The sequence below is a fragment of the Trachinotus anak genome, unplaced genomic scaffold (assembly GCF_046630095.1).
Source record: "Trachinotus anak isolate AG129_WGS33_773 ecotype Australia unplaced genomic scaffold, CSIRO_AGI_Tana_v1 ptg000021l, whole genome shotgun sequence".
NCBI lineage: Eukaryota > Metazoa > Chordata > Actinopteri > Carangiformes > Carangidae > Trachinotus > Trachinotus anak.
In genome coordinates, this window is record NW_027273872.1 from 3,905,145 (window position 1) to 3,929,694 (window position 24,550).

The window sequence follows — 24,550 nt, forward strand, 5'->3', positions numbered from 1 at the left end:
CAGTACCTTCACTACTCTGTGAAGGCTATTCTCACACCCACAATCACCTGTCACTCTGTCAGCACAAAATTAAGAAAAAAATATTGTGCATACTATATACTTTATCTGTATGATATATCTTAAACAACTGCCAAGTTTCCACTCCTACCTTTCAAGCTGCTAGAGCATCTAAACCACCAACAATGACATTAATGAAAACAATGTACCGAGAGTTTCTTTTGACAATGAAATGTCATTGGAGTCTGTTCTAGCTCTCATGCTGGTATGAGCGCCCACCTGTGTCTAAGTACGTATCAGAACACCCTGGGGGTGACTGCATCGGATTCTACAAGGTACCACCACATTTGGAGCACAATGGTGCACTGGCTGCTCTGCTGTGGGGCCCTTGGTACTTCTCTAATAATCTACCCAGCATGTGTTTATCTTTGTTGGACCAGGTTGTGTGAAGGAGGCGGTCGGGAAAGGAAGGCAGACAGAATCCTGCCAGTCTGCATGTGAGGAGCCCGCAAATCCAGAGGGACTGCTGGCTTTGTGTGAGTGTGTATTTCTATGTGTGTGTGTGCTTGTGTGTGTGTGTGCGTGCAAGTGAGCAGACAGAAGTGGCAGCAATACAGTTATGCCAACATGAGTTATGGTCTGACTTACACAGACACAGACACAAACACAAAACATTTAATTGCCAAAAAAAAAAAAAAAAAAAAAAAAAAGTCTCTCCCGGGCACCATTGTGTCTAATGTGTTCAACGTTAATCTTACCCTTTGGGGTCATTTGCTGTTGTGTTAATTACACACCACCAGGAGCCCTCATTAACACACATACAAATATGTGCACGCACCAGCACACACACAAACACACTATGTACACAACTTAGGTGGAGCAAGCAGACACATAGATTAAGTGAGGCAGTCCAGTATGGGAGAAGCAAAGCTAATGAAGCATTTACAGAGAGAGGGGTCATTTGAGACTTGCCTGAGGTCAAACCACACCTTTAATGAACAAACCAAGCCTCAGATCTAGAGAGGAATTCATGGGCCCGAGTGGCCGGCGTGCCCTGCTTAGTCATCCACTACACCGCTAGCTCATCATACTTGGCACAAGCCTTTGCTTCCACCACTGTGCTAGTTTTGGCTAATGCCAGTAGAGTAAGGCAAAAAGCAAAAGTGGCACACAAACAATTAGCCCGAGAGTATTTTCACTGGCCCTCTTGTCTGCCTGCTATCAGCACTTATTACAGTCTCCTGCTCACTGCATCCATTCAAACTGGGGAAAGATAAGAAAACATTAACAAAGTCTTATCAACAAATTATATTTTTTGTTGGTCTCGCTCATTTCAGACTCCCTTGGAGAGAACAAAAGGAGAATATTGTGAGGCTACTTGTTTTCTGCTCTGGATGCACCCCCCTGGTAGGTGCACCACCCCTGTCAGGGGCAGAGTAATGGGCTACAAGGTGACTCTTATGCACCTGTCTTTCTCTTGCTTTCACCTCACTGCGGGACCTCTAATTGCATCACAGGGGGGTTTCACACAACCAATTATAGATAGTCAATTATAGATACAGCTGTCAGAAACTGCCACAGATCAATTGGGACAGGTAAGTGGTGAGAGAAGGGAATACCCCAAATGAAAAACCTGGTCTTAAGCAGCAATCAGTACAGAAATTAGGGTGAATGCATGTAGTACTGCAAAGTCAGGTTTGTCCTGTTTGCTTCAACTGATGAGGACCAAATGCAACAATGTAAAAAGAAAATACAAAAAACAGAGATTCAGCAAGACAAACACATCACTAACCATACCTGTATCTAGGATTCCTAAACATGAATGAGAAAATACAAAGAAAGAGAAAAACTTTCATTGCTATTCTTTCAGCTGCCAGTCTCCATTTCAGTGCGGCTGAACTTTAATGAAAGGTGTAATATGTTCTTCACATTCACATCAGACATAAAATATCCAACGCGTTTCGCTGCTTAGAGTGATTAAAATTAAAATCGAGGCGTATCAGTCCTCTAAGGTTAATTTATCTTACACAGTATGTCTTCGGTGTCTCTCCATCCTGGGGATGCTTGTGGCCTCAGAAAGGTTAATAAGCTGCTTTACCTCAGCCAGAGATGGATTGGAGGAGAGTAGGAAAGGTGAAAATAAAGGTCAGGAGAGCAGAAACACCTTAATGCAAATCCACACAGTCAAAATAATCTGTCTAGTCTTTAAAACCACTAGCTCCCTTACTAAGCAGTCTCCAACCACGGATGGACCTCTACTTTTCATGCAGCATAACATTTATACATGGATTGACATCAGTCAGCCCTCATCTAGCAATGAGCAACTGGGGTCAAATGTCTGGTCAGAATGTGAAGATGATGAAACAGCTGCTGGAAAACACTCCTCAGTTGTTTGCCTGCCCACTGTCGACTTTAACGTAACCTGAATGAATGTTTCAGGGAAATGTGCTCGATTTGGTTGCTGCATTACAGCTGGATTCATATGTGCTCGTGTATACGGTGGAAACAAATGCAACACTCTCAGGACCCTGCCTCTATACTGAAGTGTTACTGATGTGGTTTCCATTTATTTGCTTGTGTGGGTGGAGCAAAAGTGCAATAATAGTGCAACACCACTGAAAGACCTATAGCTTAACATGGCTAACTCTGAGTGTAGCTCAGCAGGCCAAGGGATCCTCAGAGTTTGTTAATGTTCTGTTTGTTCAAACAGGCAAAGATTGTACCTAAGGCAAACAACAAGCCAAAGACAACATCAAAGTAATGGTTCACACTTCCAGCAGACTTGTTCAGTATTCTGCACATTACAGCTGTAGATTATTCTGCAGTCTTTAACAGTATGCTCTGTGTTTAAGAAGACACGATCAAAAGGAGAGAACAAAGAAGATTTCATCAAATTTTAAATGGTTATTTCACTATTCCTATTCTTTATATGAGGTTTCAAGAAGATGGCCAAAAAGAAGAATTATATATGGAAAATAAATATATATTTCTTCAAAATAACTGTACATGCTTGTTAGATAAGTGGAATCATTGTGAGCAGCTTTGAAAAGTTCTTCCTTGCTTACGGAAGCCATATTTCACGACAGAGGAACTAAAAGCAAAGAAAAACTTTGATTTATTTTACTTAAAAAAAAAAAAAAAAAAGCAGATTTAAAAAAATATACTGAGATGGAAAACAGAAAAAGAGACACACATTCATAGAGACTATAAAATACAGATAGGTGTAAAATATGTATGCTGTGGATATTGTAGTAAGACATAAGAGAAAAAAGAGGGGAAGATACTGAGGGAGATATCAGGATGGTGAAGTATATAGAAATGTGTGAGGTGGGAGGGCAAAGTAAGAAAGGAAATGAAATAAATTTTCATTTCAATGTCATTTCTCATGGTGTTCATTGATGTGTTTCTAGTTTCTACACTTAAACACACAATCAGACTCATCCACTATTTATTCCCCACAATCTGTTAATTGCAGTCACTGCTGTAAATAACATAAAACTCACACACGGATTAAATGTGGGAGCTCAGCTAAAAAAGCACTGCCTCACTTTCCTTGTTTGCAGACAGAAATATTACATTATTGAAAAACAAAGATTGCTCTCACGCCAAATGGTACTTAGACCTCTGGTGCAAAGCTGAAGTTACTTCAGTAATGAAATATTCAGAGCAACCAAAGAGAAGAAGATAGATATCACCATATTGCTGAGTTAGCTGTCTCAGGCTGAAGCCTCTTAGTCTCTATGCTATATTAGCATTTGATTAACATGTTTTATTTACATCCCAACAAAGAAACACATTTTAACTACAACAGTTTTGTTTGATGCAGTTGAAAATAAAGTCACTGAAGACATTAGGTTTTAGATTCTAGTGGTTCCAGATTTAACAATTTCCCTCAAATGTCACTGTTTTTTGTTCTTTTTTTACTCTCTTTTCAGGTGACTGTGGATCACAATTTGTAATCAGACTGGTCTGTCTACCTTATTTTTTCCTTCCACCATCTAAACCTTTTCTGTCTGTGCAGTAATTTACCTTGCTGTGGCGTGAGCAGTCATGATTGTTTATATTCAAGGAGGCACCATCTTGAACACGTAGGACTCTGATTGTTTACCCATCCTGCATGACATCACGGTTGCTCTCTTCCCCCCAGAGCTCCTCTGTCTCCTCTCTGTGTCTTTCTAGCCAGATTGGCTGCGGGAGTGTCACCCCCTGGCCCACTTGTAGTCACAAACCAATTCCACCAAAAGAGGCTCAAAGACAAATTAAACTTAATGCCATGTAACAAACTCAGTGGGCTACTGCGTGCTGGACTACTGTGCACAATAAAGGCATTGTGTTAGCCAGTGGAGAAACAGGGCTTGTGTGCACTTTTTGATCTGCATGGAAATCATGAGTCAACATGGAGCCGGATGCAAAGTACTTTTGGAGAGGTTGGAGTTAGACAACAAGTGTAAAATTGACATACTAGTAAAACATTTGCAATTACAACTGATGAATTCTGTTAACTGCGTGGCCGACAGAGTTTGTGTTCGATCTCATTTAAGAGGAGATTATGAAATACAGCGGGTGGTTGAGTTGTAACAGCTTGAAAAACAAACTGTGTCTACAGGCCTATCAGAGGAAAAAAAAAACAACCAGTGCTTAAGTAGAACAAAAGCTATCAGCCCCTGAAATTAATACCTGGCAAGAAGAGTGAAAAAGCTGTGTAAGTTGCTAATAGAATATCGAGTGTCAGTGAATCACTCTCAGCGGATTCGTGTAATGGCTGCCAGGATACAAATGTATGAAGAAATCTGAGAAAAAAGTAAAAATATTTTCATTCTCACGATAATTATTGACAAACCTGTACATTTTAAGCATTTTCAGTTAACAGTTGCTTTTTGAAAAGGACTAAAAATTCATAAAAGCAACATTGCTCGCAAAACTTCCACAGACCTTTTTCAAGCCTTCCATGCATCACTCAAAAATACCAAACCAGTGCAGCAGTATATCCACACAGTGAACAGTGAACCATCACACATCAAGTATTCCCTATAAAACCCCTCTGCTCTTGTACTCATACTTCTGAGCTGGATTAGATATGCACTCCATATTCTGCTGTCTGGGATCATGGGGGTGAGTTAATGAAGCTCCACTGGGGCTTTTCCATGTGAAAAGCTCCAGTGACAGGCCTGACATTGTCCTCTTTTTAAAGGCAAGCCCCCTTGTTAATAAGCATCCTATCACTCAATTAGGAAGGCACACAGATACTGGATATATTGGATGACTCACAGAGAAAAACACACATATACACAACTCTCACAAAAACACAACGTCTTTCCTTTTGTTTAACACTAAATATCACTTCTGAACATATATATATATATATATATATATATATATATATACACATACACACACACACACACACACACACACACACACACACACACACACACACACACACACACATATATATATATATTTAATTAGCAATAAATGTAAATATTTTCAGGGGTGGTGAAAGGATGATGATTGTTATTATATGATATAACAAATACAAATACAAATACATACATACTATTAAATGTCATGTAATGGTAATGGTAAGGGAATGTGGCAGGTTACTCAAAGTCTTGATGTAAAGGAAAAACACATCAGGCAAGAACCCCAAATAAATGGAACATTTGCATTAAAACTATCAAAAAGAATTCTGTTTTTTACTAATAATTTCAGGATCAAGTTCAAAAACCTGGGTCTCCTGTTTGGCTACAGTCACTTTACAGACTTTTATCTCACTATCATTCTTCCAGACTTGTTGCTATTGAGCATGTGAGCACACTTGGACCTCAGTATATTGGGTTGTCTACGTATTGGTGACAGAGATTTTCTAGACAGAACAAACTGACTTTACAATGAAGATGCAGAAAATACTGGTGTGACAGTAACAAGCTAAAATACTAAGAGGTTAAAGAAAAGGCATTACCTGAATATATTGTTAAAATTGCGACAAAAAATATACTTTTGAAGGCCAGTCGAGAACTACATTAAAATGATAACAGAACGATTGACATATTCCAAGAATGTATTAGGTTATCCAAGGGAGTGAGCATGGAGAAAAAGAAATAAAATATTTAGATGCACAGGGGATATTTATTTTCGAAGAGACAGATTGTGATGAACATTACAGTGTACCTGAAGGCACATAAAAGTTAGCAGGGTGTAGAGTTGGGAGGCTGTAAGCGGCAGGTATCAAAGAAAGCTAATATTCAGAGGGCTAAAGTTAAAGTGCACTGTGATAGCCAGAATGGCTCTCATCTGAGAAGAGAAGATTAAAATCAGTGGGACATCACAGCAAGGCAATATGAAGAAGGAATGAGAGGAAATCTCTCTCTCTCTCTCGCTTGCTCGCTCACCCTCTCTCTCAGAGACACAGATGCACATGCACATAATATAGTCTCCTACAATAAACCAATTACTTGTCATTAATATTTAAGGGCCTAATTTCCATTCATATGAGATATATTAAAAACGTGCAGGGATGAGCAAGGAAAAGGGCTGACCCTGAGATATTCACAGTGGGCTGGCTGCCCCAAACAGAGAGAAATGAACATCAGGGTGTTTTGTCTTTTATTGAGACAAATGTCTTCTGCCTCTGCCAGCAATTAATGGCTTCTGTTCTAAAATGAGGAAAATGGTGCAATTTGAGGCCTTTCTTTACCAAAATGGGATAATATCCTCTTTGGTTTGCTCTGACTAATAATGAACATTTAGTCCAGAATGAACAATTCACTGGCGTGAGGAAAGGTCTGGGGTCATCAAAACAATTCGCCAAAGAGAAGCATCTCTCCACTCACAGTGATGACAGTTTACAAAATCAGTATGTGGTAAAATGCCAGTTGTGATATTGTTTGTGGGAAGCTGCAGCTGTTAAACAATGAGCTAGGCAGGGTGAGAGTGGGTGTGTTTTTTGTTTTTTTCTTTTTACCAGGCTGGCCCTGACTCCAGATGGATACTGCCACGTCCAAAGAGATGGTTTCAGAAGCAGAGAAAGACGAGATAAGAAAAGAGGAAAAGGGGCGATGGGAGAAGAAGAAAAGCCCAGGATAAAGATGCAGAGGAAGCCTTCTTGGCGGACGCTCCCTTCTCTCAATTAACAGAATCAACAGCCATGTTCTCCAGGGAAACAAGGAAACCATCAAGCCTGACTTCCCAACACTCTGACATAGAACATATCAAAAGCTTATCGTTGTAGACATGCTATTAATACAAGGCAGACTATTCCACAGTGGGCTGCAGGGTCTTGAGTTGAGCTTAAACTCATTATACAAAAGCCTTTATTACATTCTGAGTATCTGAGGAGGCAGAGCTCCACTAGTAGTCTTGGGATAGCTCTTTTTTCAAGAGCAACAAGCTTTACAAAGGTTTCAATCAACAAGACATATTCACACTGAATGAATACAGCTTAATAGGATTAAAACATTTTGAGTGGCAGTTATTGTTACCACAGTTGCTACTGTGTTCTGTGAGCCAAAACTTGTGTCATAGACTTAAACTGAACACACACTGCAGGGCCCTGAGAACGCAGTGTGCTGGTCAGCAACAGCTTTCTTGTCTCACTGAGAGGTTGCAGAGTGTCATGTGAGGTGGCCGACCATGCGTGAGTGTGTTTGATCTGGTGGCCGGGTCAGCCCTGATGTTAACAGAGTTATTAGGGGACTTATTAGGGAGAGTCAGAGAGCCAGCTAAACCCCCCACTGATTCCATCATTACTGCCGTTGTGGCAGGGTCATTACCGCCCTGCTGCTGGGGCTTTGTAGCAAGGATTGAGAATCTGCTGGTGTGCACACTACATTGGCTCAGTAGGAAGAGTGTGTGTGTGTGTGTGTGTGTGTGTGTGGGACAGAGTTGTACAGATATAGGTAAAGGGAAACGGGTGTGAGCGTGAAGAAAACTCCTGAGGGATTTGATCAGATCCCATGTGATGAGGGGGAGGACGACAGCAGCCATCGCTTGAAGTCAGGCTTTAACCAAGTTACCTTCCCAGAGCTGACCTTTACAAGCACAACACAAGTTTGTGTGTGGCCTTGTTTTACTATATTTGTGTCTCCCAGCTTCCTAGGGACCAAAATGTTAGACCCCACAGCTTTAAATGGCTGTTTGAGGGTTAAGACTTTGTTTTAGGGTTAGGGTTGTAATTAGGTTTAGGTTAGGTTCAGGTTGGGGTTGGTGTGTGTGCATGGGTGTATGTGTGCATGTGCATGTGACTGCGTACTGTACAGTTCATATAATTATAATAATAATACCTGCAGTAACTTAATTTTATACCTCAGTACTTTATGGATTATACTATACACAACTGGAAATGCTGCACATTATGACAAAAATCTGCTTAAAATTCTTCAGGCAAAGAACTCCCTTGATATTCATTATTACACCACTGATGCCTCTCTCTCTCCCAACCAATTTCTAGATTTATTTTCAAAGGTGCTTCATTCATTTGGTAACACTTCTCCCTGTCCCCTCAGGCCTTATTCACCACAAGCACTTGGCTGAGCGTGTTCATTAGCAGCCTAGGCATCATTAACACCGAGGCATGCTGGGAAAGGAAGTCCGAATAACCCTGCTCAGAGGGGTGGACTACAGCCTCTGATTCCTACTTTAGGATGAACATGCATCTTCATTAGGCCTCCCTCTCTCACTCTCTCTCTCTCTCCCGTTCGTTCTCTCACTGCAAAAGTATTTGTGACTTTAAAACCATAATGAGTATTTAATAACTGGGGTATAGAACCCCAACAACAATGACTAGAGCATGACCCGACCCCTAAATATATGTTTCTAGATCAGTGTAAATGATCATCAGTAATTCAACATTGACAGAATAAAAGTCATTGCATACTTGAATATTTGTACACAACGGACTCAGAGATTTCAGTCTGTGTCAAATAACCTCCTTTCTTTCTTTGTGTCGTTTCTGCTGAGAAGCCCAGACATCACCATTACAAAGTGGCATATGCCCTTTGTCCGTCAGCAATTGATGTGGGCAATGGAGGAAACATTTTGGGAGAAAGGGGGTGTGAAGTTTGCCAACATCAATCTTGTTTCAAATTGAACTGCAAAGTTCCAGCTGAATGAATTGCCTTTCAAATGCAGCAGGCCATGGCTACACACATTCAATCCTGAAGTGAATCTGATTTGATCCCAAGAGCCGTACAAAGGCACAACCCACAGATTGATAAAGTGAACTGTGGGGAGATGAGGGTAAAAGAAAAAAAAAAAGAGCCAAGTCTATGGGGAAGAGGGTAAAGAAAGCGGGATAAGCCGATACAGTTGAGTGAAGGAAGAAAAGGGGGGAAAAAGACAAAAGAAAGAAAGCAAAGGGGAAACAACTGTTTTAATAGAAAATAAAACTCATCTATGATGTGGCCAGGTTGTTCTACAGGGCCCATTTAATGTCTTATGCACAAGTTTAAAAGATGTGAAAAACTGTGGTGATGAGTAAGAGCAAAATAGAGATGTGTGACTGTGATAACAGATTTCTTAGCTCTCTGAGAGGGTAGTAACAACTTCCAGATCAGAAAGCACTCAATGGTGCCAAACGTGAAATACTTGTTTTGACATCAGTGGCAAGGATGTAGCTTTGAGTGTAATATATTTTCAAGTCACAATTGTTACATTTTCCACTCACTAGAACAGGATGCAACTTGTAATATAAGAAATATCAAAATTAGAGCTCAGGTCATGAAGGATACATATAAGTTCACCAAAACTCTGTTAGACAAAGTAAAATCCAGGAGACAGACCAAGTGCAGATTGACAGACCTGCACCTCCTGAGGAAGAGCTAGACACCAGTGAACCAACACTCTCTCACTGAGAGAAGCAATGTATCCGAGTCAGCGAAACAAGCAGCTGAATGGCTGAGAAAGATAGGGATCAGGCTTAGCAGGAAAATTCAAGTCATGATTTACAAAGACTCAGGTGATGAAGATCGAGGGCTGTGGAACTTGGATCACAAGGAGCCCAGACAAAGTGACAGCTGCCAAGAAAGATCATATGGCCTAAGCTTTAGGCTGGAGTCCATATGGATCTCTTTCCTGTGCCAATCAGTGTACGACATTCTTCTAACACCAACAAACCTGCACAGGTGGGGAATGATGGAGGACCCACTGTGCAAGTTATGAGGAGAGAGAGGAACACTGGAACACATGCTGGTCCGTTGCAAGACTGCACTTAGCCAAGGGAGATACAGATGGCATCATGACAAGGTCCGCAGTGCACAAGCTGACATCTTGGACATCCCTGAGAGTCATATCTGAGGAGGCAAAGACGATCATCCTGACTGAACTGACTGTCCCAAGGGAAGACGGATGCAAAGAGGCCTCTGAGAGTAAGGCCACAAAGTGCCAGGTTCAAAATTGTGGTTATTTCCACTTGAGATTGGCTGCTGGGGTTTTCCCAGCACAGTCTGTGTGGAGGATGCCCACAGCCCTGGGAAAAGTAGGAATGAGAGGACGACAGCTGCTCACAGTCTTGGGGAGGTAGCAGAAAGAGTCTCTTGTTGTCTCTGAAACAGGTGAGAGGAGTTGAGCTAGAAGCTGGGAGAAGGTGGGCAGAGACTGGCCATCATTACCAACCATCCAACTGGAGGACAAGACAAGATCTTCTCCTGGCAATAAGCTTCATGAGACAGTGACTGTAGGTGTTAGCATCTACATATAACTAACAGTAATAAAGATGACTGTATATAGGTATTAGAATTTAAACAAAAATGCAATTACTAATTTCTGATGTCTATATGCCACAAATTATAGCAATATTGAGTTAAATAAATGTGTCAGATAAAAAGCAATAATGTGCTTCAGAATTTGAGCAACATCAAAACAATTCAAAATTTTTCTGTCTATGACCTTCAGAGTACCTAAGAATTGACATATGTGTTAAGTTTTCAATCAGGCCAAAGAACCATCTTATAATAAATGACAAAGAAAAAAAATAATAAAAGCCACATTTAGAAGATTGAAGCCAAGCTTGAAATCCCTCTTGATTATCATTTCCTTTTCTTGGTAAAACTCATTAAACAGTGAGACTCATAAAAACAGCGGGGGAGATGACAGTCTTGCATTCTCAGTTGTTTTAGAGGCCTCTGAGCGCAATAACCATGTGAAAATTGGGGGCTGTTAGTGATTCTTTTTTTTTTCTTTTACTGCTAAAGTGTTGTTCTTCAACAATGCAAGCAACAAGCAAGAATCCCAAGGAACGTGGAGTTAATAGAAGCCTTTTTGTACCATTTTCTGAGGGCAGCTCTGCAGGGAAGGCATTTTCACCTGCTTGCCTCATCTTTCACGATACACTAGTCCCCCAAAGTGTGCTTTACTTATAAATATCCATGTCTAAGATGTGGCAAAGATGGAGGTAACACAAAGAAGTAAAAGAAAAAACAACAAGTGTGAGTGTGTGTGTTTGTGTGTGTGTGTGTGTGTGTGTGTGTGCACGTTTGAAAAAAAAACCTGTGGCAATATCCCAGACAAATGAAGTCGGTTTTCACCAGTGACTTGTTTGTCAAATCAGCACAAAGGATTTATGGTCCGTGGTTACAATGAGGGGTTACAATGAGAGTACAAGACCTCAGGAATTAATCTTGCAAGTACTGGCTTTTCCACCTGAACCCCAACACCACTTTAAACTGCACCGATAACACTTAAACAGCTCGACTGTAGATGGAAGAAAACTCTATCCAAACAGGTCAGATTCAGATTCGAAATAAAGTGGGATCTTTTAAACAAAATGTTTAATGTTCAAGCGCACTTATTTTTACATATCCTCTGATGGGATGAATTTAAAAAACTATACTGCATTAGCAGAGGAAAGAGAAAAACAAATGAATTACTGTATCATTTTAGGAAGATCCCATCTAGCACATTTTTTGCAACACTATCTACATCAAAGCCGTCTTCATTGGGGATGGGGGGAGGTACATATCAAACATTAAACAGCATTTTTCATTCATGAGCAAATCATGTTCTGTTTCAACAATAGAAGGAAAAGAGCTGATTCAGTGAAGTCGCTGGAGGGGTAATTGATAGGGATCCAGCAAAGGTAACTCCCAGGGGAAATGCTGGATCATGAATTCCTACTCGGCCAGCGGGAACACGGACTATCTATAGAACTTTTTTTCAAACCCCAGTGGGTGAGAAAATTAATTCAATAAAGAATTTAAAAGGACATTTAAAGCTGAAGCCATGTGTCTGTGGAACTCCAATTGTTAAGTTGTATTTCATATTAAGTGTCATTCTGCAAATGCATTTTACAGCAGCTGTGCTCTGCAAACATATTTCTGACATTTATTATTTTAAATAACAATTCATGAATCAAATAATAGAACAGAGTCAGAATTACTACAATTAAATAGACGTGACAAAGTTGTCAAAAAGGTCTGACCACCAATTACTTCAGAAATGTCACAGAGCTTGTGTTATATAGCGTGTGACTGACATCCTCTGGTGAAAGATGAGGTGAGTGGCATGACTGCCAGGCCTTTCCCTGCCACTTCATTAAGCCTTGCAACAACTGCTCTTTCCTACCCACAGCTTCTTCCATCTGTATTGCAGCAGCCAAGGGAACATTGCTATTTATTTCACAGAACAAAAAAGAGATGAGCCTAGTTTGTAGACCTGGAGTCTGTGAGAACAATGGCGCAAGAAGCCGCTAGCAGGATGAGTAGTGTCCAAACAGGCAGTGTGGGTATATGGGAAAAGTTTGAAGATTCTGTACAGTTATGTCCGCACACCCTGACAGAGCTTAGATTTGACTGTTCTGCAGTTGACAGGGCTCTGACTTCTACCCTCCCAAGGCTGCAAGAATTAGAGGGGTGTACAACACACACATACACGCACACACTGTCAAAGAGGTGGAAAACACTCAAATTGTCCTGGGAGGAATACATCAAGTGCCTTCACAAACCCTCTTCTATACAAAAACAAACTTGCTCTGTACTGCTTGTGTTATTCATCAGCAAGTTAGGTAGCCTGGTTGTGTATCTGAGAAACAAACTGGCCGGGACAAGAAAACTCCCAGAGCTTCCTTCACAAACGCCTTCCATCTTCCCCGATGGAGGATTGGTCTACTGGACTGGAAAAGGCAAGAAGCAAACCAAGCAGAACTGCTCTCGGTTCACACATATACGTACAAGTTCAAGTTTGTGCACATCCACGTGCACACACAAAAATACTGATCTGAGAGTACTCAGTGCGTACAAAAAAAAAATACAATGTGCAGCCATATTGCATTTCTAGCTCTCTCAAAGATGCAAGCACATAAACACAGAGCAACAAGAGCACTGGTATTACTAATTGGCACAGAGATTTGAAAATACATAGATGTGTGTTCAAATGCAGAGGAAGAAGTGCTTGGTTTTAAGATAATTAACATTTCAGTGAGAGAAATGGTTTCTTAAGTGTCACAAGATGAAAGTGGCTTGGCATATATTGCCAGAGAGGCTAAATGAAGCGTGTGTGTAGATTAATTAAGGAAGGGGTGAAGAGAGATGGTGCCTCCTTACCTTTGCTCTGTGAGGAGAAGCAGAGGGAGAGCTGAGCAAATAGGTCAGGATTCTCAAACTTCTCTTCTTTGACTTTGATCCAGAAGCAATTCTCTGCCATTTCCTGAGGCACTATCTGCAATGACACAAGGTTTCCATTATCACTACAATCAGAGACCGCCATTCCACCAACCTGCCACTCAAAAAGTTCTTCTCACTCGAGATGGGGTTTGTGTGTGTTTTTTTTTTCCTGTGTGGACACACGCATGCCCTTGTGCATCCTTAGCATCTGAGTGCCAAACAAGACAAGCAAAAAAGATCAAAAATGAAAAAGGGGGGTCTTCAGGGTTAAATACATTCTTTCATGTGATGACAAATCACATGAATATGACCACGCTAAATGATGATGTGTGGATACAGCCTGATTGAACCACACACATCAAAGCTTGACCTCTCCTGGGATGAATGAAATGTTTTAATTTCAGTTTGGAGCACAAAACCTCAGCAACTCTGTTTATACAGTCCTCCTACCTAGATTTGCCTGAAGGCCTCTAAGAAGCAACCAAGCACCTACACATGGCATGATGGCAGGCCACAGGGATGCTTTCTACTCCTCCTCTTTCATTCCCTCCGTACTGCTCAGTAGACAAGAGAGAGAGTAGGAGTATACAGAGAGATTCACACATAAACAAACCCATCTAACATGTTGCAGTTATTACTAGCTAATAATGTATTTGACACTACACTATAGCTGCTATACATTGTGTTAAGTGTTAATGGTGAGAGGTCTTAGTGTGTTGCTTTTTATTGAGGCTCTGGACAAGCAGTTGGCCTATTGCACCACTGCTGTTAACCTGCTCAAAACCACAGTAATTACATACAGAAGGAGGTGCAAGCACAACACTTATGAAACACAGTTCCAGGGGATGGTGGGAAACGATTCCTTCATATAGTAACGGTGATAAGTGTAACCGCGTTGCCAAATCTTTAATAGTAACGATACCTGCTTTAATGGGAGGCTTATGGAACTTTGGACATGAGCTGGTGTTGGTGCTTAGTGTTGATAACAAAGTGCCTCTGTACTCTTATTTGCTCTACAACTTGCTCAAAGCTCTAGACAGCAGCCCACGTCATGTCTGTGATAGACTAATGCTGAGAAAATGGCAAAACAGCAAATGTAGAAGTTCAATAATGTAATGATTTATTCCCTAGATATTTTACTACTACTACTTATAATAATGATAATAATAATAATGATAATAATAATAATGAATGCAGCAAATCCAGCAACAGCTCATGTTTTAGCAGTTTCAATCATAAAATTCCTAATTTACTCCCTTTTATTTATATAATAAATATTTTTTTTTCTGACAAAAGGCCTGGCACTCTAATGCATCTCTGACATGGTCATTAGTTATGAGCTCATAATACCTGAACTGGCTCCTATTTGTAACATTTCATAGAGAAACAGCCTGCTGAAATATACCATCAAACTTAACAAATTTTAAGTTAGGTGATGTACTATTAATTCAGTTATGTTTATCTGTAAACACATTTTTTATCATATGCAAAGCTACATTATTAATTTACTTGAGTTGTTATTTATGTCTATAATCTACATTGTTTGATGTAGGAACTCAACACTGTCTCATCTAAAGCATATAAAAAACTACAGTGTATAGAGATGATTTTCACACTCACACATTTGTAATAAATGCTGTTAAGTTGGAGAACATCGTGCAAGACTAATGGCAAGAGAGACGGGAAAGACTCGAGTGTGTCAACAATCCAAAGTTGTACTTTTGCTGATTTTTTTCTTTTCATTTAAACATGGCTAATTAATGGGTGATGTTAGTATCAGCTGGGAAAGCAGGGCAGGTAAAAAAGCACTTTAAAAAACAACACAAACAAACAAAAAAATAAATAAATTACGCTTCAACATTTGACCTTACTCAACAAAGGCCAGCTAATACATCACCTAAAACTGAACAGCAAACTAAAGGCTGTTTTTTTATCATGCCATTTAGAGTGGTTTCGGCTTTAGTAAATTGTAATTAAATAATTATATCAAGAAAATGGTAGTTAAACTTGTCCTCTAATGAAAAAGCCTGTCAGTCCAGAAACACAATGAATGTTTAATGTGATTTTCACAAACAGGACTTATTATCCTTCTCTATCCTTAGAGAATGATGCAAAACAATCAGCCCATGGTCCTGAGGCAGGTGCTGAATTCATAGCACTCTTAAAAAAATACTTAAGGATTAATCAAATTCTTTTTAAAGGCCACTTCAAATGTATTGCTGACCACAAAAAATATTTTGTGTGTTAATTATCTGATTATAATCTGGTTATAACATATATATTATAAAATAGCTACCTTACTTGATACTAGCTAAAGCCCAAAGAACATAATGATGAGAAAAGAAGGGGGTTGTGACCGCAGCCCTGGGTTACACCACAAGATATGTCAGAAGTTGCTGATTCATGATCCCCACAGCTAACAAACAAATTAAGAACAGTTTCAAAGAGACCAACCCAGTTTTCAACATGATGAATGAGAATGTTGTGGCTGAAGGCTTTGCTAAAATCATAGGAAAAAAGCACTGCAGCCATGTTGTAGTTTGTCTGTCTGAGATTGCTGACTATCAAACAGTGATCTTATTAAGAATATTGACACATTATTGACTTATATAATTGGTGAACCAATACATCAGTTGTACCTGCTCCAACTACATCAGAAATTACAGTCTGAACTCAATGATAATAACAATAAAGTTTTGTTGTAGCATGTTGAATTGTGTACTCATTCAAAACAGGTTTTAAAAAAAACAGGTGACTAAACAAATACACGAGGGTCACTAATGTACTGAATACACTGCTGGTAAAAATTTTTGAAGCAGTTTTAACATTCAGCCTGATGCATTAACTATCCTGCTGGGTCTGACCAGAATACAGATGACATCTCTTTGTGTGCGTTAAGGTATCTGGTGCACCTTGAGCTAATGCGCTTAACATGAGCCTCTTTCATGGTGCGCTGTATGACAGAAGTTATTTCGTTTATCCCACTGAATCCTTGTTGCCTTTTGTTCTAATATTCCCAAATGTTCACAGATATATTTAATTAGCATGGTAAGATTATAAGAATTTATTTTTCCGAATTGAATGTGATGATTTGCTATGATTAAACTGTAATGACTTTACCATTATTTCTGTTTTTAAAATTGAAAATTAAATAGCTAAAATGGAAGCTACAACAAAATTGCATGTGTGTGTTCTTCTTTATTCTGGCATTTGCAGTGCCCTACTTGATCTTCAATAATAATTTTCTGTAGGACTCAATGACAGAAACATAGATGTAATGCAATAACACAAGCTAATTTAAAATGTACTTTTCACTTAAAACAAAGCTGACATTTCCCAGTGTGCCGCTGTGCTGGTCTTGTCCCATGTGAGTGTCTTGTACCACTGCCTCTGACTAAGAATGCACTGCTATCACATCCCATGCTTGACTGGAGGATTTGTACTGTAACTGAAATAAATTATAAATAAATTAAAAACTGCCACCACTCAAAACCAATGATAATTTACCTACAGAATGTAAGCAAGTATGTATGCTAGAATTTATGTGTGTGGATATGCAAGTCATCATCTGCGTACACATGATCCAACAAGTCATGGACTTTCATCTGCTCACATTCTTTCCATGTATTACTCTCGTCTCGTAAAAATTGCATACTATTTTTGAAATGGCAGCAATATAAATTTTTTTTTTAATCAAATCTGTGAAATTCATGCTCTTGTCAGACATTTGTAGTAGACAGATGGAATACACATCTATCTTTTCTCTCCCCTTCCTCTTTTATACAACTAAATCATAGTTGCTTCTGGCACTCCTATATTTCCATCTGCTGCACATAGACAAGACAGACAATGCTTGTCCCACTTTATTGACACAAGAGACACAGACTGTTTTTCCTCAAGTGGTTGTGAATTTCATTTGCATCACCAAACTACAACTCCTGCGGAGGCAAGGTTAACGCACCTACACATTAACCTGTTTCTGCACCTTTCCCAGACAATGTGCATTTGCACCAGACTGCATACACACAGATCATATATGCAAAATCCACACAGACACTGCACAAGACAATGAGCAGTAATATTTAAAATATCAAAGCACAAACACATTCTGCCCCACCTGGTATTAAGACACAAAAAGCATAGTTGTTTGTTTGCTGTTTACACAACGGGTTTGGTATTCTATACTGCTTTAGTGATTATTTTATCTAGTGCTCAGGGAACCATCACACAGAATGATGCTCGTATTTATGGTATTTTAAAGAGTGATGAATTTTAACCAGCAACACGCTGTTTACAAAGCAACTATCGATGTTGACTTGCATTTCCACATTTCCTTCTCTCATATATGTGTGTCATTTGGTGGCCTGTAATAAATAAATGATATATTGTACATTTGTTTACTTGTGCTTTTGAAAAGAAACAAGACAAAAATGTGAAGAGATAACTACAATGGGCCTCAACACACTGAAAAATCACATTCAAAATTCCTTTTTAATACATGGCGTGATTCAACTAAAACCATTAAATGTGCACCTCTAACATGATGTCAAAAGAGCTGGTCGGATGTTTTGGTTGCTGTCAGTAATTGAAGACTAAAACACAAGGTCACACAAGCACCAGCAAAGAACCATTAAATTAATGCTAAGAACTCCTGAGGCGATGGATAAATTATCTATGGTAAAATAGAGCCCACACGCAAGAGAATGTCCTATTGAAATTGTATTCAAATGTGATGGAACGTTACACAACCCAGGCTTCATTCAATTATGCTAAGAATATGAAAATCCAAGGACATTTAAGCAGTGAAAATTGTTTACTCTTGAGTCCTTTGAAATGGGTGCTGAGTGTGGAATAGTGCGGCCTATGGCTGAACGGTTATTTGACTAGATTAGGAGTGCATTTGATTAGAGCTCTTTTTGGTTTGGATCTTCAGCTGTGCATCTTCATATTGTGTACAGTTACTCCAAGAAACCTCTGAAGCCAGTGCACGCGTGCATTTGCATGTGTGATTGTAAAAACACTGCATAATCCATGTGAAATAACAGTGAAATCTTATTTCCCTGACAGTGTCAAACCAACAATATTATCAGTGAAAACGAAAATATCTGTTTTAGTGAATGAAAGCTGGGGTTAGCGTACCTTGGTCCAGTTGACCCTCTTCATCACAATTTCAGGCTTATAGGTCTTCTTGGGTTCCAGCCCATAAGGCAGCTTGACGACAGCCAATGCAGGAGGTGGTGGAGGCCCACCTAGACCCCCAAAAAAAGGCGGAGGAGGTGGGGGCCCACAACCAGGGGGTGGTGGGGGCGGTGGAGGTCCTCCACCTGGAGGAGGTGGAGGCGGTGGTGGAATGCAAGCATGGCCAGGGAGAGGAGGAGGAGGAGGAGGAGGAGGGGGACAGCCACCAGGTGGAGGTGGGGGAGGAGGAGGTGGAGGGGGAGGTGGGGCTGCTGCACCACCCGGTAGGGGTGGTGGAGGTGGTGCTCCAGGCACAGTTGGACCAACTGCAATCTGCAATTACAGAGTAGAAATGTTAATGATGATCCACACATCAAGTGGTGGTTCTGTGCGAGTGTTCAGACCAGATGAGGAGCTTGTGTCCTTTGCTGTTTCTATGACTTCACTAAGCAAGGACATTACAATCACAAGTTTACCAACCATTTCTGTGGATATGTTTGCCAAGTTGACCTCTGACTCCTTAAATCAAGATAAGTAGGACCATAAGTAACCATATAAACAGTGCATTGGGAAAGTGTTCATATCCTTTCATTTTTTTCCACATTTTGTTCTGCTGCAAGCTGATGCTAGAATGAAAAAAAATCATCATTCTACACACAACATCCCATAAATAAAGTGAAAACAGATTTTTAGGAAAAACTGAAATGTCACATTGACATCAGACCTCCAACCCTCTGCTGTGACACTTTGTGGTCCTTCGACTAAATACTGAGTAAAGGGTCTGAAAACTTATGTCAATGTGATATTTCAGTTTCTCCTTTTTAAATTTGCTAACATTTCTAAAATTCTGTTTTCACCTTGTCATTATGGGGAACATGTGTACACACACACATCTGCTGAACAAAATCAGATTCTTTTGGAGTTTTTAAAGTTGAACTTCAACTCAGTGGCCACTAGACTTCAATTTTCAGGTTCAGGTTTCTGTATATTTTCTGTTATTTATGAAAGTATTTGACAGGAAAACACACAAGTTGTCAAAACAGTTTAATTACAATTTTGGATGTATTGCAAATAATATGTAAATAGTTGGATAATTGGGTTTTTTGTGTCTTTGTGGATCCCCATGCATATTCACAAGGCATCTGAGTTTCACCAAGGAAGGCAGTCATGTGTATTATGGACCAATTGAACTTCAAAGGCAAAAATGAATAACACTTGCATGAAACAGGAAACTCTTGGTGAATGTAAAAAGCAATGGCTCCCTAAAGCGGATGCAAAAATAGTTTGAGGACATGTTATAGTCATGGAGTTGACATAATGCTTGTGTAGAGCATACACTATATAGGCCTATGATTTGTGCAGCTTATGAAACACCTCATTTCATATTTACATCATGACGCATTTATGAGCATTTTTTTAAATTTAATCATGACTGAGATTTGTTCATTTGCTTTTTTTAAAATCAATTCTGTGAAAACACGTTGCAAAAACTGTATTGAAATCATAATTGTCAGCAGACAAATTCATAATTATCAACTGTATAGCTCCAAAAAACAAGATCTGCAGTTTGTTTATACTTGGCCATTGATGGCACAAGTCACATTTAAACCAGTGATATTCACATAATCAGTTCATCTGATTTTAGAACAATAAAACTGGAATGTTCCCAACATGAGTTCTCACAATGGCAGGCTATTAAACAGTAGACAGGGATGTAATTAGACCCGAGACTGATAAGACAAAGTCTTTCAGTCCTTTGACATGTCTGACCTATTACACCTACCACATACACATTAAGTCTGTGAAAGTGATAATGCCAACAGAAAAATGTTTCAGAAAAAAAAAAATGCAAATACAGCAATTACAGAAACCCAAGCTTAGACAGGGTTTGATCTTCAGAGCTGATTAGGTGCCAGTTTTTACCAAAGAGCATTTCCACTTGCACATCTCATTTCCAGAACCAATTCCCCACTATGTGCATTTTCCCAGTCACTTGATTGTGTGCGTAAAATGTGATTGCCTTCATATTTAAAGACATTACCCAGTGTTTCATTACATAATGGCATTGGTGGATTGTTTATTAGGGCTGAAATTAAAAAGGTGTTCTGCAAGGAGAATCTTACACAGATCGCTAAGAGCCCTTCAGTGAAAATCCACATCCACTGATTACATGTCTGTCAATCTCAAGCCTGCGTGGCCCATTTCCTCTTTTAAGATTAATGTGACAGAATGGAAGCAAATTAGCTGCTAAATTAGAGCGGAGTTGTTGCAATACTGAGGGGCCATCAGAGTGTCTCTTGTTCTCTCTCTCTCTACCTCTCTCTGATCTATCCAATAACAAGACCAGAGTCTATGGAACCCCTGGGATTCAGTACCATTGCCACTGGCATCTTCATCCCTAGATATGAAAACAAACATCCTCAGAAAAAGAGATCCCTAAGTGATAAAGTGTATAAATAACAAGTAAATAACTGTGTACATTGCCTTAAATGATAATAGCCATTTTATACATATGGGACAATATCATGATTTGCATTGTAATTAAGTATCCCATAGGCAATATGTATGTTATATACAAAACATACTTCTTGTCTGGGTCTGAATTAGCAAACATCAGTATATAGTAGTACAGTCAGGATACTGCATAAATACAATATAAAAGTTGCTGTGATCATGTAAGATGTAACATGCAAGTATTTCTATCTATAGACATATAGAAAGAACACAATTACTGTATTTACACAGTGTACAAAAACTATTTTTTATGTTTTACGATCCCACAAATTAGTTCCTTTCCAATTAGTTTCCTTTGTTATGTGTTGATTTCTAATGTGTATATTATCCAGCATGTTGTAATATTGTGTTTGCCGGCTAGGTTGTAAAGGTCCCTTAGTTGCTTTTTGGCTGATGTTACTTTTTCAGAGCCCATCTGGAGCACTGTGTAAGGTAGACCACCAGGCTAATATGAAATCTAACCCATCCAAATTGGATTCATAGTCTTCTGGACTCAATGGGGAGGTCAACGTGGCAGATAATTAACTCTGAACGCTATGTGATTAAATCTATGCCCCAGTCTCATCTCTGATAGAGGAATTCAATCACAAAGTGTTTACTTATGAAAATTGCATTAAACAAGCAGCAAATGTGTATAGCTAAAACCCCCATATACAGTTTACCATAGGACCCAACTGTTGTATTCTTTAGCTGAATGGACAAAGGTCTTAAATATATTGTTTTTTTGAAGCATGTTATCTCTTCTTGTGGATTAGCAATTTCGAGAGATAGAGTAAACCATCAATTCTGGTATTAATTCAGTATAAATCTGTACTAAATAAAGTTTTTTAATCACATGAAGATTAGAGGCACTTCACAGTCCAAATAGAATATAACTTGAATTCAGATGTAATTAAAAACATTGTTTTAAAATTCAGTGTATGATACGAAGTGCGGCACACATGCAAAAACAACAGAGATGACAAAAGATCAGTTCCATAATTAGTTTAAGATTTTTCTTTGAGGAAAGATTCAAAGCAGCACAATCCAATTCTTTTAACATAACCTGGATTCGCAGGTGATTAAAAGTGAGATTATGTCAAGGGCCGCACATGCAAGGAGGACACCCACCTTGGCTTCAGATTCCCTGATGAGTCTCTGAGCCTCTTTGAGCTTGTCTTTTTCAATAGTTAACTGTGCAGATACAACACACACATGCACACACACACACCCGACCAACACACACCATGGGAACATACATCACAACAGACACAGAGGGCAACAGAGAGGCACAAATGGGGGTGGGTTAGATAGACAGAGAAGAAGAACACTAGTACAATGCAACAGGTAAAGTATTCACACCAAACACTTAAAAGGCAGAAAAGAGGCAAACAGGGGAAAGAGGATGTTCCTTACACAGTTAATGAAAATGATAGTACAGTGTTATAGTCCCATTTTGTCTGAGCGAGTTATTTGATGTGCAAAAGGGAAAGTTTACTGTACTTTTACACCTAAAACAAGGTGTAATCTATCTTCAAAAGAACATCAGTGTGGAGCACTGACTGCAGCATGAAAGGAACAAGGCACAGCATCACTGACAGTTGGTGCACCTTCAAAACCCTTCCTCCAGTTTCCTTTTTTTTTCTTTTTTGGCATTGAAAAACACATTTCAACTTAACACTCTTAGATGTGTGATGGGCACTGATTTCACTGTGCAGTCTTTGTTTTAGCAATGTACCCATTTTGCTTTGATATTTCACTCTGTGCAACCTTGCCAAAAAGGAGGGTGGGAGAGTAACACGCAGCAACTGAAATGTAATATTTTTATAGAGTAACTCCTACAGAAAACCTCTTACTATGGACTGAAGAGAACTAAATATTTGATGTGTATAATGGAAAAGGAGATGGAACTTTTAGTGGGGTGACTTAAAAAGAACTTTCATTTTGCAAGACTTTTAGAAAACTGTAGTAAAGTGCAATATTTAAAGCAAAGATATGTTTTATTCTACCTTTCATCTTCAGGTTAGGGATCTATGTATGTGTATCCATTTGTCTATCTATCTATAAATACATATATATATATATATATATATATATATATATATAAATGAGAGAAAAGCAAACAGCAAAGCACACATTATAACAGTGACTGCACTGTGAGCTCTGCTGTCATTTTCAGTTAAGTTAAATTCTAAATTCTATAATCAGCCAGGACAAAAGGCAGCCTGGCAGCAAAAGAGAGAGAAAGTGGTCTACTACACCTACAGCTCCCCTTGGGGCCAAGGCTGGGTCAGCTACAAGACCGCCAGGTTGTTAAAACCTATTAATGGGATGGCGCAGAGTGCTCCAATGTACCACTGCAGTGCTACATTATTCATCACATCCAGAGCCAATTCAATGAATAGCTTCCTTTTTTGCTTTGAATGGATGCAAGCAAAGGTTTGCAGAAGGGTGGATGATTTTCACTTGTTCTGATTTGTGTGTCCTTTGTTGATGTTTACAAGCAGATCCTCCACTCTACTCAATTGGGGGATAATCAAACAGACACATCAAAAAGGCTGCTTGTTACAATGCCAAAGTTCTCAGAGAAAGACTCTCATTAAACGTGTTGGTTCACAAACAAGGTGAAGAGAAGCGACTCAGGCATGCATGTGTTTTAATATCTGACAGGAATTCAGTCTAGCAGATGAAAGGTTAGGGTTAGCTCCCACTTAATTCATATTCAGCAAAACAGCAGTGATAGCACAGCAGCTTTGATGGACAAACTGAATGCGTGTCCTCGTGCCGATTTAAAGGGCTTTCTACAGCACTGTGTCAAAGGTGGATTATGTTACAAAACACACTCTTTCAGCCTAGTCTTCCTGAAGTTGCAGAAGCACAACCATCTGAGAGAGTGACACTGTTGTTTTGTTCATTGCTTGGGGTAGCAATTCAATGGTCTGTGAGAACACCTGCCTGACATCAAAAACAGGAGATAACTCTAAATTGTTATTACAGAACTTGCATATTTTAGAAGATTTCTGAGAAAAAAAAGAAAAACATAAGCCCTGACAGTCCCGGAATAATCTAATTAAAATTAAACATGTGGAGTGAAAACTAACTATATTTTTCTTAAACCTGAACAGATTCAATGAATTCAAATTGATAATAAAGTTTATTTAAACATAATAGGAAGTAGAGGTGCTCATTTTTTTCTGACCATTGGCCGGCACTCATCAACTGAGCATTAACAGTTAACCGATTTATCCCCCAGGATATTTTAATAAACTGGTCAAAATTCTTATTGT

General features: G+C 39.3%; 1 protein-coding gene across 12 annotated transcripts in view; it reads right to left on the reverse strand.

Annotated features, from left to right (window-relative positions):
• diaph2 (diaphanous-related formin 2) overlaps positions 1-24,550 on the reverse strand; it is a 353,639-nt gene that overhangs the window by 203,152 nt on the left and 125,937 nt on the right. For 11 of the 12 annotated variants that reach the window (XM_071457232.1, XM_071457234.1, XM_071457233.1 and 8 more), the window contains 3 exons: positions 22,395-22,457; positions 18,732-19,103; positions 13,533-13,647 (listed from right to left, as the gene is read on the reverse strand). In XM_071457232.1, the coding sequence (XP_071313333.1) occupies positions 13,533-13,647; positions 18,732-19,103; positions 22,395-22,457 (550 nt within the window). The remainder of the gene's footprint in view (positions 1-13,532; positions 13,648-18,731; positions 19,104-22,394; positions 22,458-24,550) is intronic. The other variant, XM_071457238.1, reaches the window with a different exon arrangement.